Raw genomic sequence first — 20,591 nt, 5'->3', positions numbered from 1 at the left:
GGAATGAGCAGGAAGGGAGGGAACCTTCGTGATGTTGCTGACCTTTTCCTGGCACCTTTCTGTTTATATGTCCTTGATGGGAGGTGGGCTGGTGCGGTGATGCGTTAGGCAGTTTCGACTTCCCATTGTAGAGCCACCTTACTCACTGCAATGCAGCTTCTGTACCATGCAAATGATGCAGCATGCTTGGATGCCCTCCACTGCGCATCTGCAGAAGGATGTGGGTATGGATATGAACAGACCAGGTCTCTTCATCCTTCTTAGAAATTAGAGGTGTTGGCGAGCTTTCCTGATTGTGGAGGATGTGTTCTGGGACCATGAGAGGTTTTGCGAGATGTACATGCCCAGCAGTTTGAAACTGCTGTGCCGCTGATGTAAAGAGAGCTGTAGGTGTTGCAAGTTCTCCTGAAGTCAATGGCCATTTCCTTTGTCTTGTTGACACTGAGGAAGAGGTTGTTGGTCTGGCATTGGGCCACTCCCTCTCTATATGTGTTGTTGGTGGTGAGCCCCACCACTGTCATGCCATCAGCGATCACTCGGGTGTTTCGCCGTGCGGTCATGTGTGAGCAGAGTGTACAGCAATGGGCTCACAGCCCTGAGGGGGCACTGTGTTGAGGGTGATGGGGAGGGGGAGCGGCTGTGCATTCCGACTATCTGAGGTCTGCTGGTTAGGAAGTCAAACAGCCAGCTGCACAGTGAGGTACTTAGACCAAGGGGTAGGAGTTCGTTCACTGAGATCAATGGGACAATAGATTAGATTAGATTATGAGAACACTCAGTCCTCTTTTATTGTCATTTAGAAATGCATACATGCATTAAGAAATGATACAATGTTCCTCCAGAGTGATATCACAGAAAACAGGACAAACCAAAAACTAACACTGACAGAACCACATAATTATAACATATAGTTACAGCAGTGCAAAACAATACCATAATTTGATAATGAACAGACCATGGACTCGGTAAAAAAAAAAGTCTCAAGTTCCGATCGACTCCCGAGTCCCCTGTAGTGTTGAATATCAGACTGAAATCCAGAAACAGCATTCTGACATAAGTGTCGTCGTTTTCTAGGTATGTCAGGGCCAGGTACTTGACAGGTGCCATGGTGACTGTCGTACAGCGGTTCTGTTGGTAAGCATATTGCTGCATGTCCTGTGTGGCAAGAAAGGATTTTTAGATACGTGCCATTACCAGCTGTTCAAAGCTGTTCATGGTGAATGCTGTCTTTGCCACTGGGTGATAGTTGTTTCATTCTGAAGGTGCAGAGTTCTTTAGTACGGTGGTGATGGTCGCTGGTTTGAAGTACATGGGGACAGCAGCCCGGATAAGTGACGTGTTGGAGATATCCATGAGCTGGTTTCTAATGAAAGCAAAATAGAATTAATATAGAATGCCAACTTTAACAAATAATAGTAGGAAAGTTTGAATTAGTTCAGGCAGAAACTGAGGAGAAAGAATGGGATTGTTCAAAGTGCCTCGTTATCAGGCTTTGCTACTGCCCACAAACTGGCAATTGTCTCTAACTTGTGTTTAATTTCAGGAGAGAAATATAACATATAGCTCTAATTTGTTGAATTATTTCTGCTTGCGTTTAGTCCTGATAGCTGATATATTTCTCTATAGGATCAATGCAAAGATTTCAAGAATCTGATTTCATGTATAGATTCAATTAAATATCACACCTGGGCTACTGCAGAAGCACAGGGACTGAAAAAGATGTTGTCAGGCAGAAAAATATTAATTTATGATGCTATTTACTCAGAGAAGCACGAAGTAGGAGGTGGAGTGGAAGATTATATTGCCATTCTTCTCATTATCTTTCTGCTCCACACAACACTTCAATTTAGAATTTTACACATGGCAAGACTTCATTGTCTATTGTGCCATCTCTCATGGATGCTCAGCTGACTTTATAGAATCTCCTTGACTTTTGTCCTTGGGTGGTTTGGCTTTGCGATGGCATATCTGAGGCAAATTTATCTCTCACAATTTATCAACGCAGTCTTAACTTTGAGTCAGGGTGCAAGAGATATGACTTGAACTGTTTGATAAGACCAGCATTCAAGTTGGTAAAGCCTTGGTTTAATTGTCCCCTGCACATCTAGTTAGTCATTTTGTCTTCGCAATTATACAGATGATTATTTTATTCATTGGTTAATATGCAGAGCTAACAAGTGACAGAGTTAGAACAGAGTTTCAATCAAATTACTTGAGGTAAATTGGAAAGAGTTGTGAAGTATGGTATTTTATTTTGTGCCAGGGTACATTTTAATTTTGAAATGCAGAAGTAGCACTGAAACTTCAACGACAACCTCCGTTCATTCAGTGCCTCAATGCAATAAAGTATTGCAATACACTGCATTGGAGTGTGGCACAGTTCAGAACCCCTGATATCATAACAAATATGGACATCAATACGGTGCAGCCAGAGCATGGAAAGACAGACCAAAAGCTGATATGTGGCACTTAAAACTTTGGCTTCAGTCCAGAAAGTGAAAGACACATGGAGTAACTTTATGACTTCACAAGTGACACAGAAATGAAGAATGGTCCAGTGACAATTGGGTGGAAGTTGAGATGAAAGATGGCTGTAACAAAAAAAAACCTTAAGAAGCAATCAAGGTAGAGATTGTTGTAGACACAAGAGAATGCAGATACTGGAATCTGGAGAAAATGGAAATCTACTGGATGATCTCTGGGTCAGGCAGCATCCAATCAGGCAGAGGGATAGTCAAAGTTTTGGGTTGAAACTCTGCATCAGGACTTAGATTGTTGCAATTAACTTAGGGAAATTGAATAATATATCTAATGCAGTGTATCATTCGTTTGTTATGTATCATGTCGTATGATATCTACAGAAGTTGTTTGTCATCGCCTTCTTCTGGTCGGTGTCTTTACAAGATGCGTGACCCCAGCCATTATCAATACTCTTCAGAGATTATATGACCATCCATCACCTGCTCCCACGGCTTCACGTGACCCTGACTGGGGTCTAAGCAGGTACTACACCTTGCCCAAGGGTGACCTGCAGGCGAGTGGTGGGAAGGAGCACATTTCACCTCCTTTGATAGAGAAGTATCTTCACCCCCCTATGTAACGTGTTACTTTATTACGGTACTTGAGAATTATTCATCACGTGTTAGATTGATATATGATTATAAGAAAGATGGTGATGAAGGATATGAAATAAAATATATTCTGCATAACGAAGGCAATTATGTTGAAGCATTAACAGCAGACTGGATATAAGACTAGATGTGTATGATACCTTCTCTGGAGAAGTGATCTACTGGAATGGCTACTGTCTGAATTAGACATACCCCACAGTGAAGAAAGAGGAAACCAAAAAATTGAGTGAATTCATGATTGATCAAATTTGTAAATAATTAAGCACAGTAAACTGATTATGTAGTTTTACATGTGTAAATTATTACTTTTGATTGTATGGGTTTAGCTTTATTGAAGGGGCAATAGTTTTATGTCTTTATACAGTATGTGTAACATGCCTTTAAGATTGGTTGTGTTATGTGTGTAACTTTTGTTCAGTTGAGTGTTCAATGATTCAATAAGTTACAAAGATAGTAAATCTTATGCATCTATTTGTGCTATTCAATAGCCTAATTGTACGAAAACCTTGCTCAGAGAGTTGTGAGTTCAAGCCCCAGTCCAAAGGCTTGGCGAGAATTCCAGAGGGTTACACAAGCATTGCAATGAGAGGTGGATTTTTCTGAATGAGATCTCTCAGTGGAGGTGGCATCTTTTGAAGGAGAGAATGGTCCTTCTCCCCATGTCCTGGACGAGATTTACACTCCGTCAAGATCATAAAAAAACAAAGTGATCACTGCACCACATTTCCTGCATTAAATATTCTTCAAAAGTTCTTAATTGCTGTAAAGTGCATTGGAAGACCCTGAGTTGACTCTGAAGAGCACTACATAAATATAAGGTTTTCTTCTTGTCTGGTTTACTGCCAGCTTCAAATTAATGCTTCCGATATTGGCACATCAAAGAATTTCTGTGAAGCATATCTGTTGCTTTAATGCAAGACACTAATCCAATATAAGATAATCAAAATCCTACCTCTACTCTAAGGAAATGAGGATGTTGTATCAATGTACTTCCGTCATGTCTTTGGGATGCCCAGTTGTACTTTACTGCTAATTAAATTCTTTTGAAGTGTGGTCACTCTCTCATCAGCAGTCAATTCGTTCATAGCAAGAATCTGCACAGCCAATGTGAAATAATGGTCAAATAATCCATTTTTATTCCTGTTATCTGAATAGTAAATATTGGCTAGACAACAATTTTCCTTTTGATGATACCTACACAGTTAATTAAGGAGCTTCATAGAAACATTAAACAGGACATCCCAAAGAATTCACTGAGAAAAGCAGATGGCTGTAATATCTTTTTAGTAGAGCGATGAACTGAAACAAATGTGTTTGTTGTGTCACAGAAATTTTTAGAGTCCTGTTTCTTTGCCACTTCAACCAGCTTTTAAGTTGGAGCCACAATGACACCATAGAAGTTTTTCCACTCTGTGCATACTGCACTTCTGATGTAGATTTAGAAAACTTTGAACTATGTTCTCAGCATTGAAGCGTCCACAGCGGATAGTTGCGTCGTTCAACATAAGTCAGTCAAAGAATGGGGATTCCACATGTGCTCTGTTGTGCTCTGATTCGTACAATTGGTGATTGTTCCTTGAGCGTTTGCGATCTCAGCGTAATGCTGGCGTGATTTTGATACAAGCTAGATCTGGGTGCTCACAGTAGAAGTAAATAACATTCTATTTCTCAGGGCTGCTTTGTTTAATCTTAAGCGATGACTAATTTCATACACCAAGAAGATTTTATCAATTGTTTTATGTACTTCATAATGAAGATATAAATAATTTTGATTGATGTAATGTTTAATATATAAAATCATATGAAAGTTTATCAAGTATATGTAGTTTATAATGAGGAGTTAAATGTTTTGATTGATATAATATTGATCATAATACACACATGCATATATTGAGCAGAGGAAATGCATTGAAAACCCATGTTCCGTTTTTGTTTGCTAGGACACCAAGCTCCGCGAGCTGTTGGATGTTGGAAATCAGGGCAGTCGTCTGGAGAGCAGGATGATGACGGTGGTTTATGGTCCTGACTTGGTCAACATTTCATATCTCAATTTCATGGCCTTCCAGGAAGATGTAGCAAAGGTACCAGTATAAAAACAAGTGCAGTGTAAAGTTTGAGCTTAAAATCGCTCATTGATAATTATTATCAAATGTACCAGGAATTAAGTGTAAAAGTTCTGTTTACGTAGCATCCAAACAGATCATTCCAATACATAGTACGTCCAAGGTATCACAAAAGGGAAACAAATAACAGAAGTCTGAACGTAGTGTTGCATTTACAGAGGTGGACACTTAACTGCAAGACCATGAAGAAGCAGATGAGAGATCAAGAGTTCATCTTTAGCATACAAAGGGTGCATTGAACAGTCTTACCCATCCTTTGGTATCCACTGTGGTCAGGCACATCTGAAAGAGCAGCTACAGAATTTTCAGGGAGGGTGCATCTTTTGTCTTGCAATTGGCACCAAAGTAATCAACTGAAAACAAAGTAAAAGCCAACCCCCTTGCATCCTTCCTCTCAAATTCTAAGTTCCCTTTCTTAAAGAACAAATACAGGCCACAGGATTATTACGTTTTTCCATGAGGCTGGAAACGAATGGAGTTTGGTTACCTAGGCTCATTGCATGTCATGGCCGCCCAGGGTCAGAATCAATCAAACTGGTCCTCTGCTCCTGGGAAGCATCTTGAGAAGCACAGTAAAGTCTCAGCAGTGGGGACACCTCACCAGCCAGACCATCTTTGCTAATATGGTGTATGAATTGGAGGCCTTACTTTCCCTAAGGATATTTATCTTAAGACCACTGATGTAAATTAAGACAAAAAACACTACCATTTATACTGTGATTTTAATATAACAGAGTGTTGAAAGTTACTTAAGGACATGGTTCGCAGACAAAATTTTAGAGCAGATGAGAAAAATTTACAAAGACAGGTTTTAATTAGCGTCCAGAAGGAGGCAAGAGAGATGGAGTGGTATCAAAATTCAAATTAAATTAATTATCGCTCCCCGCCATACCAGACGGTGATGTAGCCAGTCAGAATGCTCTCCATGGTACATCTGTAGACGTTTTCGAGTGTCTTAGGTGACAAACCAAATCTTCTCAAACTCCTGATGATATATAGCCGCTGTTGTGCCTTTATAGCTGCTTGGATATGTTGTGTCCAGATTAGGTCCTCAGAGATATTCACGCCCAGAAACTTGAAATTGCTCACTCTCTCCAGTTCTGATCACTCTGTGAGGAATGGTTTTTGTTCCCTTGTTTTACCATTTCTGAAGTTCACAATCAGCTCTTTGCTCTTGCTGACATTGAGTGCAAGGTTGTTGCTGCCACACCACTCAACTAACTGGAATATATCGCTCCTATGCGACCTTTCGTCACCATCTGAGATTCTGCCAACAATGGATGTATCATCAGCAAATTAATAGATGGCATTTGAGCTATGCCTGGCCAGAGTCATGGGTGTAGAGAAAGTAGAGCAGTGGGCTATGCACATATCCCTGAGGTGTGCCAGTGTTGATTGTCAGCAAGGTGGAGGTGTTATTTCCAGACCACACAAATTGTGGCACAGGGAGATTGAAAATTTGGTTGAATGGTGCCACAACAACCTCTCATTCAACATCAGCAAAACCAAATATTATTTACTAAAGGAGGAAGAAACCGTGGGTCCATGAACCAGGCCTTTGATTTAGACAACGCCAATGGTATTGCCAGCAAAAATAAATAAATAAATATATCGCTATAAATATATATATATAGCATTGGAACTGTACTTAAGAATAAAGCAAGTAATGCAGGTCAAGCACACAGCCTTGTGGTGCACCTGTGCGGATGGTGATTGTGGAGGAGATGTTGTTGACATTCCAAACTGACGAGTCTGCAAGTCAGGAAATCGAGGATCCAGTTGCCCAAGAAGGTATTAAGGCCTTGGTCTTGGATCTTATTGATTAGTTTTGTGGGAACTATGGTGTTTAGTGCTGAGCTATAGTCAATGGAAAGCATTCTGGTGTATGCAGCTTCAGATGTCCCAGAGCTGAGATGAAGAGCCAGTGAAATGGCACCTATTATAACGGTAGGCAAATTGTAGCAGATCCAAGTCACTCCTCAGTTAGATGCTGATATGCTTCATCGCAGTCGATGTAAGTGTGACTGGACGATAGTCATTGAGACAGGTCACCATGTTTTTCTTGGGCACTGGTATGATTGAAGTCTACTTGAAGCAGGTGAGTAGCTCAGACTGCTGGAGTGCAAGCTTAAAGGTGTTCAGTAAACACTCCAGCCAGTTGATTAGTACAGGTCTTCAGTACAAATGGAGCAGAAATTCTGGATCTTATAGTGACCAGTGGTAGGGTGCTTAAAATTTGTCAGTGAGCAAGTGGTCAGAATTAGTTTAGAGTTGTACACTTGGCCCACTAAATAGTGGAATAATGCCAGAATTCCCAGAGCAATATATCAGGGAATAGCAGGAGCTGGGGACATTCATGGAGATAATTAGAGCTTGAGACCATGGGAAAAATGTGCCATTGCTTCACTGGGAGTCAAGATTAGGATACAATCAGTACAGATTTAAAAGGCCTCAAGCTTATGAAAATTACAAAAGGAACATTGCAATAGTAGTGCAAGAATTGCAAGTCTGATTTGTTATTTAGTTGAATTAGTATGAATTAGTAGGACTGAGGTTTTAAGCTAAATTTAAATGCATGACCACTACAGTGCTGCATTCTATGCAGCCCATTTGCCAATACTGTCAGCTCCCTGACTAAACTTTTGTGGTTCTTATTTTCTCTCACACTACAGAGTCTGCCTTATTTTTTTGAATATACAAAGCATTATCTTGCATCTATGGTATATTGTGTCAATGTTGCAGGGTCATAAGAATTTAATACACAAAAGCGACAACTGGTAGAGGCCATTTGGCCTCTTATCTGCTCTGCTGTTCTATCATCTCATGTCCAGTCTTTAACCTTTCTTGTACTATAACCCATAGTTCTGTTTATTCTTTCTAGAATTTATTGACCTTGCCTTGAATATACTGAGCACCGTATCCTCCACAGCCCTCCTCGGTGGAGAATTCACTGGCTTTTGGGTGAAGATATTCTCCTCAGTTGTCCTAAATTAACGATCCCTTATTTTGAGACTGAGATCCTGGTTCTAGGCCCCTCAACAGGGGAAACATCATCCCAGCATTCCTTTTAGACCATATGAGAACTGTTTATGTTTCAATTATATCACCACTCATCATTCTCTACAGAAGGGAGCCTAGGGTCAGTCTGTTTCATCTCTACTCAACTTGAATTCCATCTGTAGTAAGTGTATCCTTCTCTGGGTAGGAAGACCGGAACATAAAGTTGTTCTTACAGCCTCCATAACTAGCACAAAATACATCATTGAAATCTGAAATAAAATCAAGCAGTGTTACCTACATTAAACAGATGAAGCAGCACTTTTCCTGTGTGGTCACATCAGTTCCATATATAATTACAGTGAGATAGTTTTACTCCCATACTCATATCTTCCAATAATACAGGCCAACACTCTATTTGCCTTCCTTATTCATTGCTTTGCCTGCATTGCTAACCTTCAGTGATTTCAAGTAAAAGAGTACCTTTTGCAATGTCCATACCCTTCAAACTATCACCACTTTCTGTCTCCCGGAACCGCTGTGAATCATCTTTTAGCTCACATCATCATCAAGTTTTATATCCTCAGCAAACTTCGATTTATTATGCCTGGTCCCCTTATCTAAATTATTGACGTAGATGGACAGTCCCTGCAACATCATAACACCCCCCCCCCCAACAAATTACAGACTCCCACTCAAAACCAATCCTGCCTGTTTTCTTCACCCAATTCTCAGTTCATGTCAGTATATAACTTTCAATTTTGTTTTGTAATCTCCTCTGAGGCATTATATTGACGTCTTCTGAAAGTTCAAATATCACAAACTATAAGTGTTTGAGATGCTTCTGTGTTTATATTTCATTTTTGGACAGGTTTATCAACTTTTCCCAGCATCATCAAAGATTTATGATATCCTCCAAGCCTCTCCAATGTTTTCTGCTACTTTACATTACATCACCCTTCTCTCCCCCACCCACCCCTTTCGGCATCACTTGGCTACCTTAAGCCTCAGCTGCAAAGAACCGGCTCATTTAACCAATCTGTCTAAGGCCATTAACACTCTCCCCATCTGTTTCCAATTATTTGCTAGAGGGACAACTATTGAACAAGGCACCTGCAAATAACTCCCCTACTCATCGTTTTCTGCAAATTGTTCCAACTGTTACCATCTGGGAAATGGTACCGCAGCATAAAAGCCAGGACCAACAGGCTCTGGGACAGCTTCTTCCACCAGGCCATCAAACTGATCAATTCATGCTGACACAATAGTATTTCTAAGCTATGTTCAATGTTCTGTTGTATATCTTACTGTACATACTATTTATTACAAATTACTATAATTTGCACGTTGCACATTCAGACGGAGATGTAACATAAAGATTTTTACTCCTCATGTATGTGAAGGATATAAGGAATAAAGACAATTCAGTTCAATTCAAGTTGCAAAGATTGTTTTAAATTTGGAGCCATTAATTTACAACAGTTGAATATCACTGCCTCTGACTGTGAGGCAGTTTCTGTGCAGTGGATGGAAGTGCAGGCTGGTCTATGTGCCTGGAGGCTGCAGTTTGAGCAACTTAACCAAGGCTATATCCTGTTTCTTCAAGGTAATTGGACATTTTAATCAGAGTCCTCACAGAGATGAGTAGATTTCAGCTGCAACAGGGAGGCAGTTTGTCTTTTTCACAGTATCCTTCCAGGAAGTGGCTGGATATTTTAACCTTCCCCTTCTCAACTTGCTGTACTTGCTGAGTGCGTCACCATTCGACAATAGATCACCTTTAATGGATATTACAGCTATTTGAATCATTCATTGAATCAGTGTAGTCATAGTCATACTTTATTGATCCCGAGGGAAATTGGTTTTCATTACAGTTGCACCTTAAATAATTAAATAGTGATGACCATAAATAATTAAATAGTAATATGTAAATTATGCCAAGAAATATGTCCAGGACCAGCCTATTGGCTCAGCGTGTCTGACCCTCCAAGGGAGGATTTGTAAAGTTTGATGGCCACAGGCAGGAATGACTTCCTATGACGCTCTGTGTTGCATCTCGGTGGAATGAGTTTCTGGCTGAATGTACTCTTATGCGCAACCAGTACATTATGTAGTGTCAGCATTTCACGGTATAACCTCCAGGGTGACACGGTAGCGTAATACTTTATAGTGCCACCGGTGGGAAGGTCAGAGTTCAATTCTGTCACAGTCTGTAAGGAGTTTGTATGTTCACCCCAAGACTGTGTGGGTTTCTTCCAGTTGCTCTGGTTACCTCCCACATTCCAAAGGTCCCTATGTTAGAGTTGGTGAGTTATAGGCATGCTATGTGAATGTTGGATACATGAAAACACTTGTGGGCTGCCCACAGCACACCTCTGCGTTGTTTTGGTTGTTGGTGCCAAGTATCGAATTTCGCTGCATGTTTGGATGATTCAATGTACATGTGACAGGTAAAGTTAATCCTCTTTTAATTTCTTTAATCTAACGTCCATTGCTTTCAGGAATGGAGAGAGTGTTGGTCTACATCAGACTATCTACTGTGCACTGGGATTGAGGCATTTACATCCATGAAAGCCCAGCAGAGACTAGCTACAGACATGCCTCCTTTAACACTATTTAACCTCTTGCATGCAGAACGCAATTTTTAAAAAAAGATTCATAAGGAGTAGATGATGAGGTTGGGAAGCAGTAGCTGCTGAGTTACCTGTTAAGTTGGTAAAAATGTGGATGACGAAGGTGCCACCTTTCAGTTGAACTGTGATTTGTATGTGTGTCTTGCGGCATGGAGGGAGGGAGCCTTGAATAATGGAAATGAGGCTGTGTTGCAGATTCTATCATTAGTTTAATGACTTTGGGGTTTGTGGGAAGCTGCCATGTGGGGAGGTAGAAGTTCCCAGATCCAACATGTGGATGCTTCACTAGATATGGCTTGTAGGCTAGAAGCAGGAGCTCTTGCATCCAGCAATCCAGCAAACCCCAACGTCTGTTCTCTCTGTCTCCATCTCATATTCATGTTTCCCATGACATGGAAAGAGAGTAATTGTCCCTTTGAATTTACACCTCAGAATAGTGCAGTCAGGGGAAACCCATTGTCTCACTTTACTCTCTGTAATTTATGACCATCAAGTCCACCCCAATTCTTCTTCATCCACCTACACTCACTTTTCTACAGAAGGGTTTTGCATTTGCCTTCTTCTGCGCAGTGTCTTTACAAGATGGGTGATCCCAGCCATTATCAGTACTCTTCAGAGATTATCTGCCTGACATCTGTGGTTGCGTATCCAGGACTTGTGATGTGCACTGGCTACTCATACGACCCCCCTCCCCACTCACCCCCATGGCTTCACATGACCCTGATCGGGGGTGGGGGGGCTAAGCATGTGCTACATCTTGCCCAAGGATGGCTTGCAGGCTAGTGGAGGGAAGAAGCACCCTGCACTTCCTTTGGTAGAGACATATCTCCACCCTGCCTTCTACCAGGGTTTACAAAATGCTGGAGGAGCTCAGCACGTCAAGAAGCACATATGGAGGGAAGTAAAGAGTCGATATTTTTGGCCAGGACCCTTCATTCAGACTCAAAATTTATGGTCGCTGCAGAATCTCTTGTTTTTATAGTTTAGACTTGCCAGTCAACCTACCAACTTGCCTGTCTTTGGAATATATGAGGAAATCAGAGCACCAGGAGGAAACCCATGCAGTCATGGGGAAAATGTAGAAACTCCATATAGAGAGCACAGAAGTCATGATTGAACTTTGGTTTCTGGAACATCAGTCCTTCTGCATCTACCTGATCTCTTTCTCCTTCCCTCTACACAGCAACATTCCTAACTAGTGGCCCCTGACTTCGAGTCAAAGCATAGGGCACACAATGAAGCAAAAATTAGTAGTAAGACAGAGGATTGGGAAGCTTTTAAAAACCAACAGAGAGCAACTAAAAGAATCATTAGGAGGAAAAAGATGAAATATGAAAGCAAGCTAGCCAACAATATCAAAGTTGATAGTAAAAACTTTTTCAAGTATGTAAAAAATAAAAGAGAGATGAAAGTGGATATAGAACAGCTAGAAAATGAAGCCAGAGAAATGATAACGGGGCCAAGGAGATGGTAGTTGAACTAAATGAGTATTTTGCATCAGTCTTCACTGTGGAAGACATGAGCAGTGTGCCAGATGTTGAAGGGTGCAAGGGAAGAGAAGTGAGTGCAGTTATTATTACAAGGGAGAAGGTACTCAAAAAGCTGAAAGACCTAAGGGTATACAAGTCACCTGGACCAGATGAACTGCACCCTAGGGGTAGTGGTACAGATTATGGAGGCATTAGTAATAATCTTTCAAAAATTATTGGACTCTGGCATGGTGCCAGAGGACCAGAAAATTGCAAATGTCACTGAGAAAGGAGGAAGGCAGCAGAAAGGAAATTATAGACCATTTAGCCTGATCTCAGTGTTTGAGAAGATGGTGGAGTCCATTGTTAAGGATGAGGTTATGGAGTACTTGGTGACACAAGACAAGATGGGACAAGATGGTTTCCTTAAGGGAAAATCTTGCCTGACGAACCCGTTGGAATTTTTTGAAGAGATTAAACATAGGATTTAGGTAAAGGGGATGTAGTGGATGTTGTATATTTGGACTTTCAGAAGGGCTTTGACAAGGTGCCACACATGAGGCTGCTTACCAAATTAAGAGCCCATGGTGTTACAGGAAAGTAACTGGCATGGTCACTCTCAAACATTATCCCAGTCCCCAAGTCTGGATCCCTGACAAAGACAGATAACTACCGCGGTATCAGCTTGACCTCATCTTAGCAAAGTTATACAATCAGATGATCTTGAACAGGATTCGCACTGCCATTGACCCTAAGCTAAGATTCAATCAGAATGGTTTTTGGCAGAAGCGCGCAACAGTAATGCAATACTTGCTCTCCGTAAAATCACCGAGGAAGTCAAGAAGAACAACCTACCAGCCGCGCTTACTTACGTCGATTTTCGCAAAGCTTTTGACTCCATTCACCGAAGTAAAATGCTGAAGATCCTGAAAGCTTACGGAGTGCCAGACCATCTACTGAGAGCAATAGAGTCCAGCTATACCAAAACCATGGTGAAAGTTGTATCACCAGACAGAGAAACAGCAGTGTTCGAGCTCCTAGCTGGTGTGCTGCAAGGACACACTCTGGCACCCTACATCTTTATAATCGTCCTAGATTATGCTCTGTGACAAGCTACCAAAGATCATGACAAGCTTGGTTTTTCCATAAAACCAGGGCAAACCAAAACAGTCAGACCCGTTACACTCACAGATCTCGATTTTGCACACGACATGGTCCTGCTCTCTGACCAGATGGAGGAAGCACAGCAGCTACTGACCAAAGTGGAAATTAAGGGCAATAAAGTTGGACTTCACCTAAACACTAAAAAGACAGAGGACACGGTGTTTAATTGCGACGAAGGTACTGTCAAGACCATAAAGAATGATACCATTAAGAAAGTCGTTAACTACAAGTACCTCGGGTCAAGAATGATGAGTTCAGAGAAGGACATAAAGATACGGAAGGCGCTGGCGTGGAGGGCTATGAATGACATGAAGGAAATCTGGAAGTCAAACCTGACCAGAGGGCTTAAAAAGAGGATTTTCATAGCAGTCATAGAGTCCATTCTTACGTGCGGATGTGAGACATGGATACTCACCAAGACGATGCGAAAGTCTTTAGATGGTTGCTATACACGAATGCTCCGGATGGCTCTTGATGTGTGTTGGCAACAGCACATGACAAACATCGAGCTCTATAACGACCTACCCATTCTCTCCACTAAAATCAAGGCGAGAAGACTACAACTAGCGGGGCACTGTCTTCGCCACCTTGAGCTACCTGCCAGCTTAGTCATCATATGGGAGCCCAAGCATGGGAGGATGAACCCTGGGTGCCCTCCCAAGACTATGGTCAACATGCTCCTAGAAGACAGCGGCGCAGCTAATGTAGATGAACTGAACACACTGATGAGGAAGAGGGAGAAGTGGAGAGTCCGTCATCGTGCGCGACGCCGGCCCCCTAGGCCTGAGTCGATGTTGTTGTAGTAGTAGTAGTAGTAGTAGAGGTGGTAGTAGTAGTAACTAGCATGGTTAGAGCATTGGCTAATTGGTAGGAGGCAGCAAGTGGGAATAAAAGGATCCTTTTCTGGTTGGCTGCGAGTGACTAGTGATGTTCTGCAGAGGTTGGTGTTGGGACAACTTCTTTTTATGCTGTATGTCAATGATTTAGATGATGGAATAATTGGCTTTGTTGCCAAGTTTACGGATAATACTACAATTGCTGGAGGGGCAGTTAGTGTTGAGTGGCAGATAGTGTTGAGGGAACAGGGAGGCTGCAGAAAGACTTAACAGATTAGGAGAATCGGCAACAAAGTGGTAAATGAAATACAATGTAGGAAAATGCGTGGTCATGCACTTTGGTAGTAGAAATAAATGTGCAGGCTATTTTCTAAATGGGGAGAAAATGCAAAAATCTGAGATGCAAAGGGACATAGGAGCCCTTGTGCGGAACACCCTAGCTCGCAGGTTGAGTCGGTGATGAGGAAGGCAATTGCAATGTGAGGCCTCACGTTAAGTGTTGTGAACAGCATTGAGCTCCTCATCAAAGAAAATATATGCTAGCATTGGAGAGTGTTCAGAGAAGGTTCACAAGGATGATTCCAGGAATGAAAGGGTTGTCATACGAGGAATGTTTGATGGCTCTGGGTCTGTACTTACTGGAATTTATAAGGATGAGTGGAGATCTCAGTGAAGCCTTTCAAATATTGAAAGGCCTAGACAGAGTTGATGTAGGGTCCGAGACTCCCCCACCATGTTTTCCATGGTGGGGGAGTCTAGGACAAGGGGGCACAGCCTCAGAATAGAGGGGCATCCATTTAAAACAGAGATGCAGAGAAATTTCCTTAGCCAGAGGGTGGTGTATCTGTGGAATTTGTTGCCAGTCAGCTGTGGAGGCCAGGTTGTTGGGTGTATTTAAGGCAGAGATTGACAGGTTCTTGATTGGACACGGCATCAAAGGTTACAGGGAGAAGGCTGAGGAGTGAGGCTCAGGAGGGGGAAAAAAAGATCAACCATGATCGAATGGCAGAGCAGACTCGATGGGCCAAATAGCCTAATTCTATTCCTATGTCTAATGGCCTTACAGCCTTATGTGATCTGCCCTGGCTGGCTGGCCGGCCAGCCTCTCAATCTGGTCAACTGCTGATTGGCAAATGGAGGAAAGGAGAATTGTGTATTTAGTTCTGCATTTAAATTCAACATTATCTGTATCTTCCTGATAGTCCTTAGCTGCTGATGTGTTGCTTTTCTTTGACCCATGAAGAACATGGAGAGAGGCTGTGCGGGTTAGGATGGTTTCATTGGAGCGTGGGAGAATGAAAGGTTATGCACTGTCTTTTCTGCCAAGAGAATCTAGAACTGAAAGGCAGAAGTTAAAGGTGAGAAGCGAGGGATGTAATAGGAACTTTGTGAGCAAATTTTTCACACACACAGTGACGAGTATGATCTGCCAGAGAGTGTAGTTGAGGCATGCACTTTAAAAACATTTAAGAGTTACTTGGTCAGATATGTGGATCGAAGAAGTTCAGAGGGATATGGGCTGAATGCAGTCAAATTGGACTGGCTTAGATGGGGATTGTGTTTGGTATGTTCCAGTTGTTAGCTGAGTTGGGGATTGTGGTTGGCACAGACCAGATGGACTGTAGGGCCTGTTTTTTTGTGCTACATGACTCAATGACCCCAGAAATAGTGGGAGTAGCGTTTCTTGCTCCCCATTGTCTGTGACAGTTAGAAAACAGTGACCCATCAGAGCAATGGGCAGAAGTGAATAGTGGCGTGTTTCTCAAAGCAAGTATGAATGCCTTCAATTTTGAATCACTAATGAGCAAGTTAATTTAAGCTTTTTGCTTCATCATTAGTGTCACAGTGTTAAACGGCATGAAAATAGGTCATTCAGTCCTCCAAGTTCATGGTGATCAGTAGGTACCCGTCCATATTAGAATTAGAATCAGGATCAGAATCAGGTTTAAATATCTTTGGCATATGTCATGAACTTTGTTAATTTAGCGGCCGCAGTACAATGTAGTACATGATAATATAGGAAAAATTAAATAAGTAAATCAATTCCAGTAAATATATATGTGTGTGTGTATTAAATAGATTAAACATAGTGCAAAAACAAATAATAAACTAATTTGACAACTTTCTGCAGCTTCTTTCGGTCCTGTGCAGTAGCCACTCCCACCCCCATACTAGACAGTGATACAACCTGTCAGAATGCTTTCCATGGTACATGGTTTTTGAGTGTCTTAGGTGACAAATCAAATCTCCTCAAACTCCAAATGAAATATAGCCGCTACCTTGCCGCCTTTATAGCTGCATCAAGATGATGGGACCACGTTAGGTCATCAGAGATCTTGACAACACGGGAAATTTGAAATTGCTCACTCTCTCCACTTCTGATCCCTCTATGAGGACTGGTTCGTGATCCCTCTTCCCACCCTTCCTGAAGTCCACAATCAGCTCTTTGGTCTTACCAAGGTTGTTGCCGAGACACCACTAAACTAGCTGGTATATTTCACTCCGTTACGCCCTCTAGTTTCCATCTGAGATTCTACCAACAATGGTTGTATCATCAGCAAATTTATAAATGGCATTTGAGCTATGCCTAGCCACATAGAGAGAGTAGGGCACTGGGTTAGGTACATATCCCTGAGGTGCAGCAGTGTTGATCATCAGTGAGGAGATGTTATCACCAATCCACACAGATAGTGGTCTTCTGGTTAGGAAGTCAAGGATCCAATTGCAGAGGGAGGTACAGAGACTCAGGTTCCATAGCTTATTGATCAGGACTGTGGGAATGATGGTGTTAAACACTGAGCTATCGTTAATGAACAGCTTCTCGACATAAGTCGTTGAATTGTCCAGGTGACTTAAGACTGTGTGAAGAGCCATTGAGTTTGCATCTGCTGTTGACCTATTGTGGCGATAGGCAAATTTCAGTGGGTCCAGGTTGCTGACGCAGGAGTTCATTCTAGCCATGACCAACTTTGCAAAGCATTTCATCAATTTAGATGATGAAATTAATCCCATCTTTCAGTCTTTGGCCAATAACCTTCAGTGCCTTGGTTATTCAAGTGATCATCTAGTCTCTGAGTTGCTGTCAGAGACTCTGTCTGTGCTTCACCAGCAGTGTATTCCAGGTACTCAATCCACACTTTTTGAAAAGAGTTCCCCTCACGTGCCCTCTAAATCTCTTCACTTTACCCTAAATCCAGTTGAGTGTATAGAGTCACCAGAGACAGATGGACTGGTGGCTGATGTAGGAGCACCAGCAATTTCTTTACTAGCATAGTGAGGTGTAATTGGATAAATTAGTGTTTGGCTTGTATAAATCCGGTTTCTTATTAAAAATTGCTTAAGAGGAACAATTTTACTCTTCATACTTCCACTTTTTACATCCTAATACAATAATTCATATCTGAAGTGTCATGGGCTCTTTACTTTACAGACTTAACATTTGATGCTGATGTGGAAGTGCTTAAGTAAGATCGGTACCCCACGCCACCACTCTGATGTAAATGAGGGGGAGAGAAGGACTATGAGGTCCATTGCTCGCAGTGAGGGATTCAATAAGCCATTATGAACTTTACATACTCCAGGAGACCATATTTACCAGTTGTGAAATTCTTCCTAATCAGCTACTGTAAAACTTTGAAGCGCTCTATTGAATTATAATTCAATGGAGTGAATTATATTGATATTTGATTTATTGAATCAAAAATAGAGTTTTGAAGCACTCTATTGAATTATGTGTTATTCATTGTAAGTAAAGTGAAAGTTGGCAGGAGCTCCGAATAGAGTGGAGCCAATTAGATACCAAAATTTATCATAGACTGTTATATGTATGTCAGCTTGGACTCAACTGTTGAAGTAGTGAATTAAAGTATTGCATTAAAACAATGCTATTAGCTCTGCATTCAGTGAACTGTATTAGGGCATTGCGAGTCAAGTGTGCAGACCCAGTTTTAACAAGAATAAAGTTACTGGTTTACTGTTGATACATAGTCAGCCCTTATATTAGATGAACCATATATCCAGTTATCTAATTTATTGATGTTGTATGAATATCAAACCATTACTGAGAAAATTATCACTGGGCTGAATTCTAAACATATGATATTGTAATTCGTTCACATATTGTAGCCAACATGATTGAATTTTGAAAGAGTATAACCTGTAAATTTAGAGTGAGATTAGTATTACCAACTGGGTACATTTCTGGGTACCTGTAATTTATCTTGTCTACAATTTTGAAGAACTTTGCGCATTTATCTACATAACGTGTATGATGTACAACAGAACCATCAAGCCTTGATGGTAGATAATCCCTCTGATCTGTATGACCATGCAGATAGCATAAAACCATGAGAGTGTCAAGTCTTCTGAAATTGGCTTAAGGTTATTTGTTTCAATAACTCTTTGATTCTTCAATTAATTGCTTGTCTTTCCAGGAATGGACTGATGCACTTTTCAACTTGGCAACCAACCTGCTGGCACAGAACAGGTCAAGGGACACCTTATTACACAAAGCGTAAGTATGGTCCTCTTTTTGGCGTTTATTTGACCTGTTTCAGCCATTTCTAAAACACTAGAAACCTGTTTTGTTTCAAGATTTTAGTCCCACTGTTTGAATCAACACTTTGGGGTTTAGCTTAATCTGGCTTCTAATGTAAGTTCGATAGTTTTTGCTTTGATTTTGTGCCATGACCTAGAAACTATGACCTGAATTAAGCATGCAATGGAATATTACAGGTTTCCAAGAAATTTGGTGAGAATGTGTCAAATAGCAAATGCGATGAAACATAAATAACCAGAACCAAAAAAAGATTTAGTTCTTTATTTATTATTATTTTTTCTTTTTCTGTATTATGTATTGCATTGAACTGCTGCTGCTAAATTAACAAATTTCACGTCACATGCCGGTGATAATAAACCTGATTCTGATTCTGAATTTTAAAAAGAGAAAACTGAACACAAGATGCCGGACATCCAGAATAAAACATACAAAATGCTGAGGGAACTGAGTCCTGATGAAGGTTCTTGGCCTAAAACGTTGACTCTTTATTCCTCTCCATAGATGCTGCCTGACTAGCTGAGTTCCTCCAGCATTTTGTGTGTGTTTTTTTTCAAAAGGAAAATGCTGATGTTCTGGTTGTGTTTCAGTTCAGATGAGAGATCATGAAAACAGGAATTTTTTTCCTTCAGCAGATGTAGCTGAAGAGATATCTGACTGAGGGGTACAAAATCATGAAGGGCACAGCTAGTGCTGATAGTTAGAAACTATTCCCCGAACTATAAGGATATAAAGCCAGAAGCCGTGGGTTTAAGATAAGAGATGCAGATTTAGAGGTTGCCAGCAGCTTGCAGTCCAAAGCTTCCACACACACACACACACACACACACACACACACACACACTCTCTCTCTCTCTCTCTCTCTCTCTCTCTCTCTCTCGCTCTCTCCCCTCTTCTCCTCGGAAAGTCCCAGCGGTATGAACTTGTTTTGTTCAAAGTTCACACTTCTTGTTACCCTATTGAAGGATATGTTGCTTAGCCCCAAAAATTGGTCCAAGATTTTCTCTTGTGTTCTGTTTCTGTCCCAGGTGGCATGGCAGCTCTGTGCTGTCTGCTGATTGGTGTGATTATAGCTGACAGCTGCAGTCTGTTCAGCTCGAGAGGGAGCCCAAACTTATGAGGGCAGCACACTCAGACACAACTTGAAAAACCAGACTGAACCTTTCAAAAAGACAAGAGGCAGAGAGCGATTTGTCTGTGTGCGTCCACAATGAAGCACAGTTCCCTTCAAGTCCAGTGAGGTGATTTGATTCAATTCCCATCTGGGCTGGACATAACTTCCTACCGAAAACATTTCCAGTCATACATACAGTTCTGGCTGGCAGCTGCTCACTGTCATAGAATCGTACAGTGTGGAAAAGTTCCTACAGTGCACAATGTCTCTGCTGGCCATCAGTCACTCATTTATACTTACCCTACACTCACTTCAGTGCATTCTCTGTACATTCCCGTAACCTCTCCTCAGTTAATACCACTCAGCTACACGCTAGGATCAATTTACAGTGGAAAATTAACCTACCAGTCGGCAGATCTTTGCAACTTGGGAGGAATTCCTGAGCACCCGGAAGAAAGCCCCCTGGTCACAGGAATATTCCACAGACACAGCACCCGAGGTCAGGATGGAACCCAGCTCACTGCAGCTGAGAACCAGAATGTACTAGCTCCACCATGATGTTGCCTAAA

The 20,591-nt window shown here is 41.5% G+C and overlaps 1 protein-coding gene across 4 annotated transcripts in view; it reads left to right on the top strand.

Moving 5' to 3' along the window:
- plcb1 (phospholipase C beta 1) overlaps positions 1–20,591 on the top strand; it is a 954,845-nt gene that overhangs the window by 626,520 nt on the left and 307,734 nt on the right. For all 4 annotated transcript variants that reach the window (XM_072265525.1, XM_072265524.1, XM_072265527.1 and 1 more), the window contains 2 exons: positions 5,072–5,212; positions 18,787–18,866. In XM_072265525.1, the coding sequence (XP_072121626.1) occupies positions 5,072–5,212; positions 18,787–18,866 (221 nt within the window). The remainder of the gene's footprint in view (positions 1–5,071; positions 5,213–18,786; positions 18,867–20,591) is intronic.

This window comes from Mobula birostris, chromosome 8 (assembly GCF_030028105.1).
Source record: "Mobula birostris isolate sMobBir1 chromosome 8, sMobBir1.hap1, whole genome shotgun sequence".
In the NCBI taxonomy this organism is placed as follows: Eukaryota; Metazoa; Chordata; class Chondrichthyes; order Myliobatiformes; family Myliobatidae; genus Mobula; species Mobula birostris.
The sequence above is the reverse complement of the archived record's forward strand: the minus strand, read 5'-3'. Positions and strand labels throughout refer to the sequence as shown.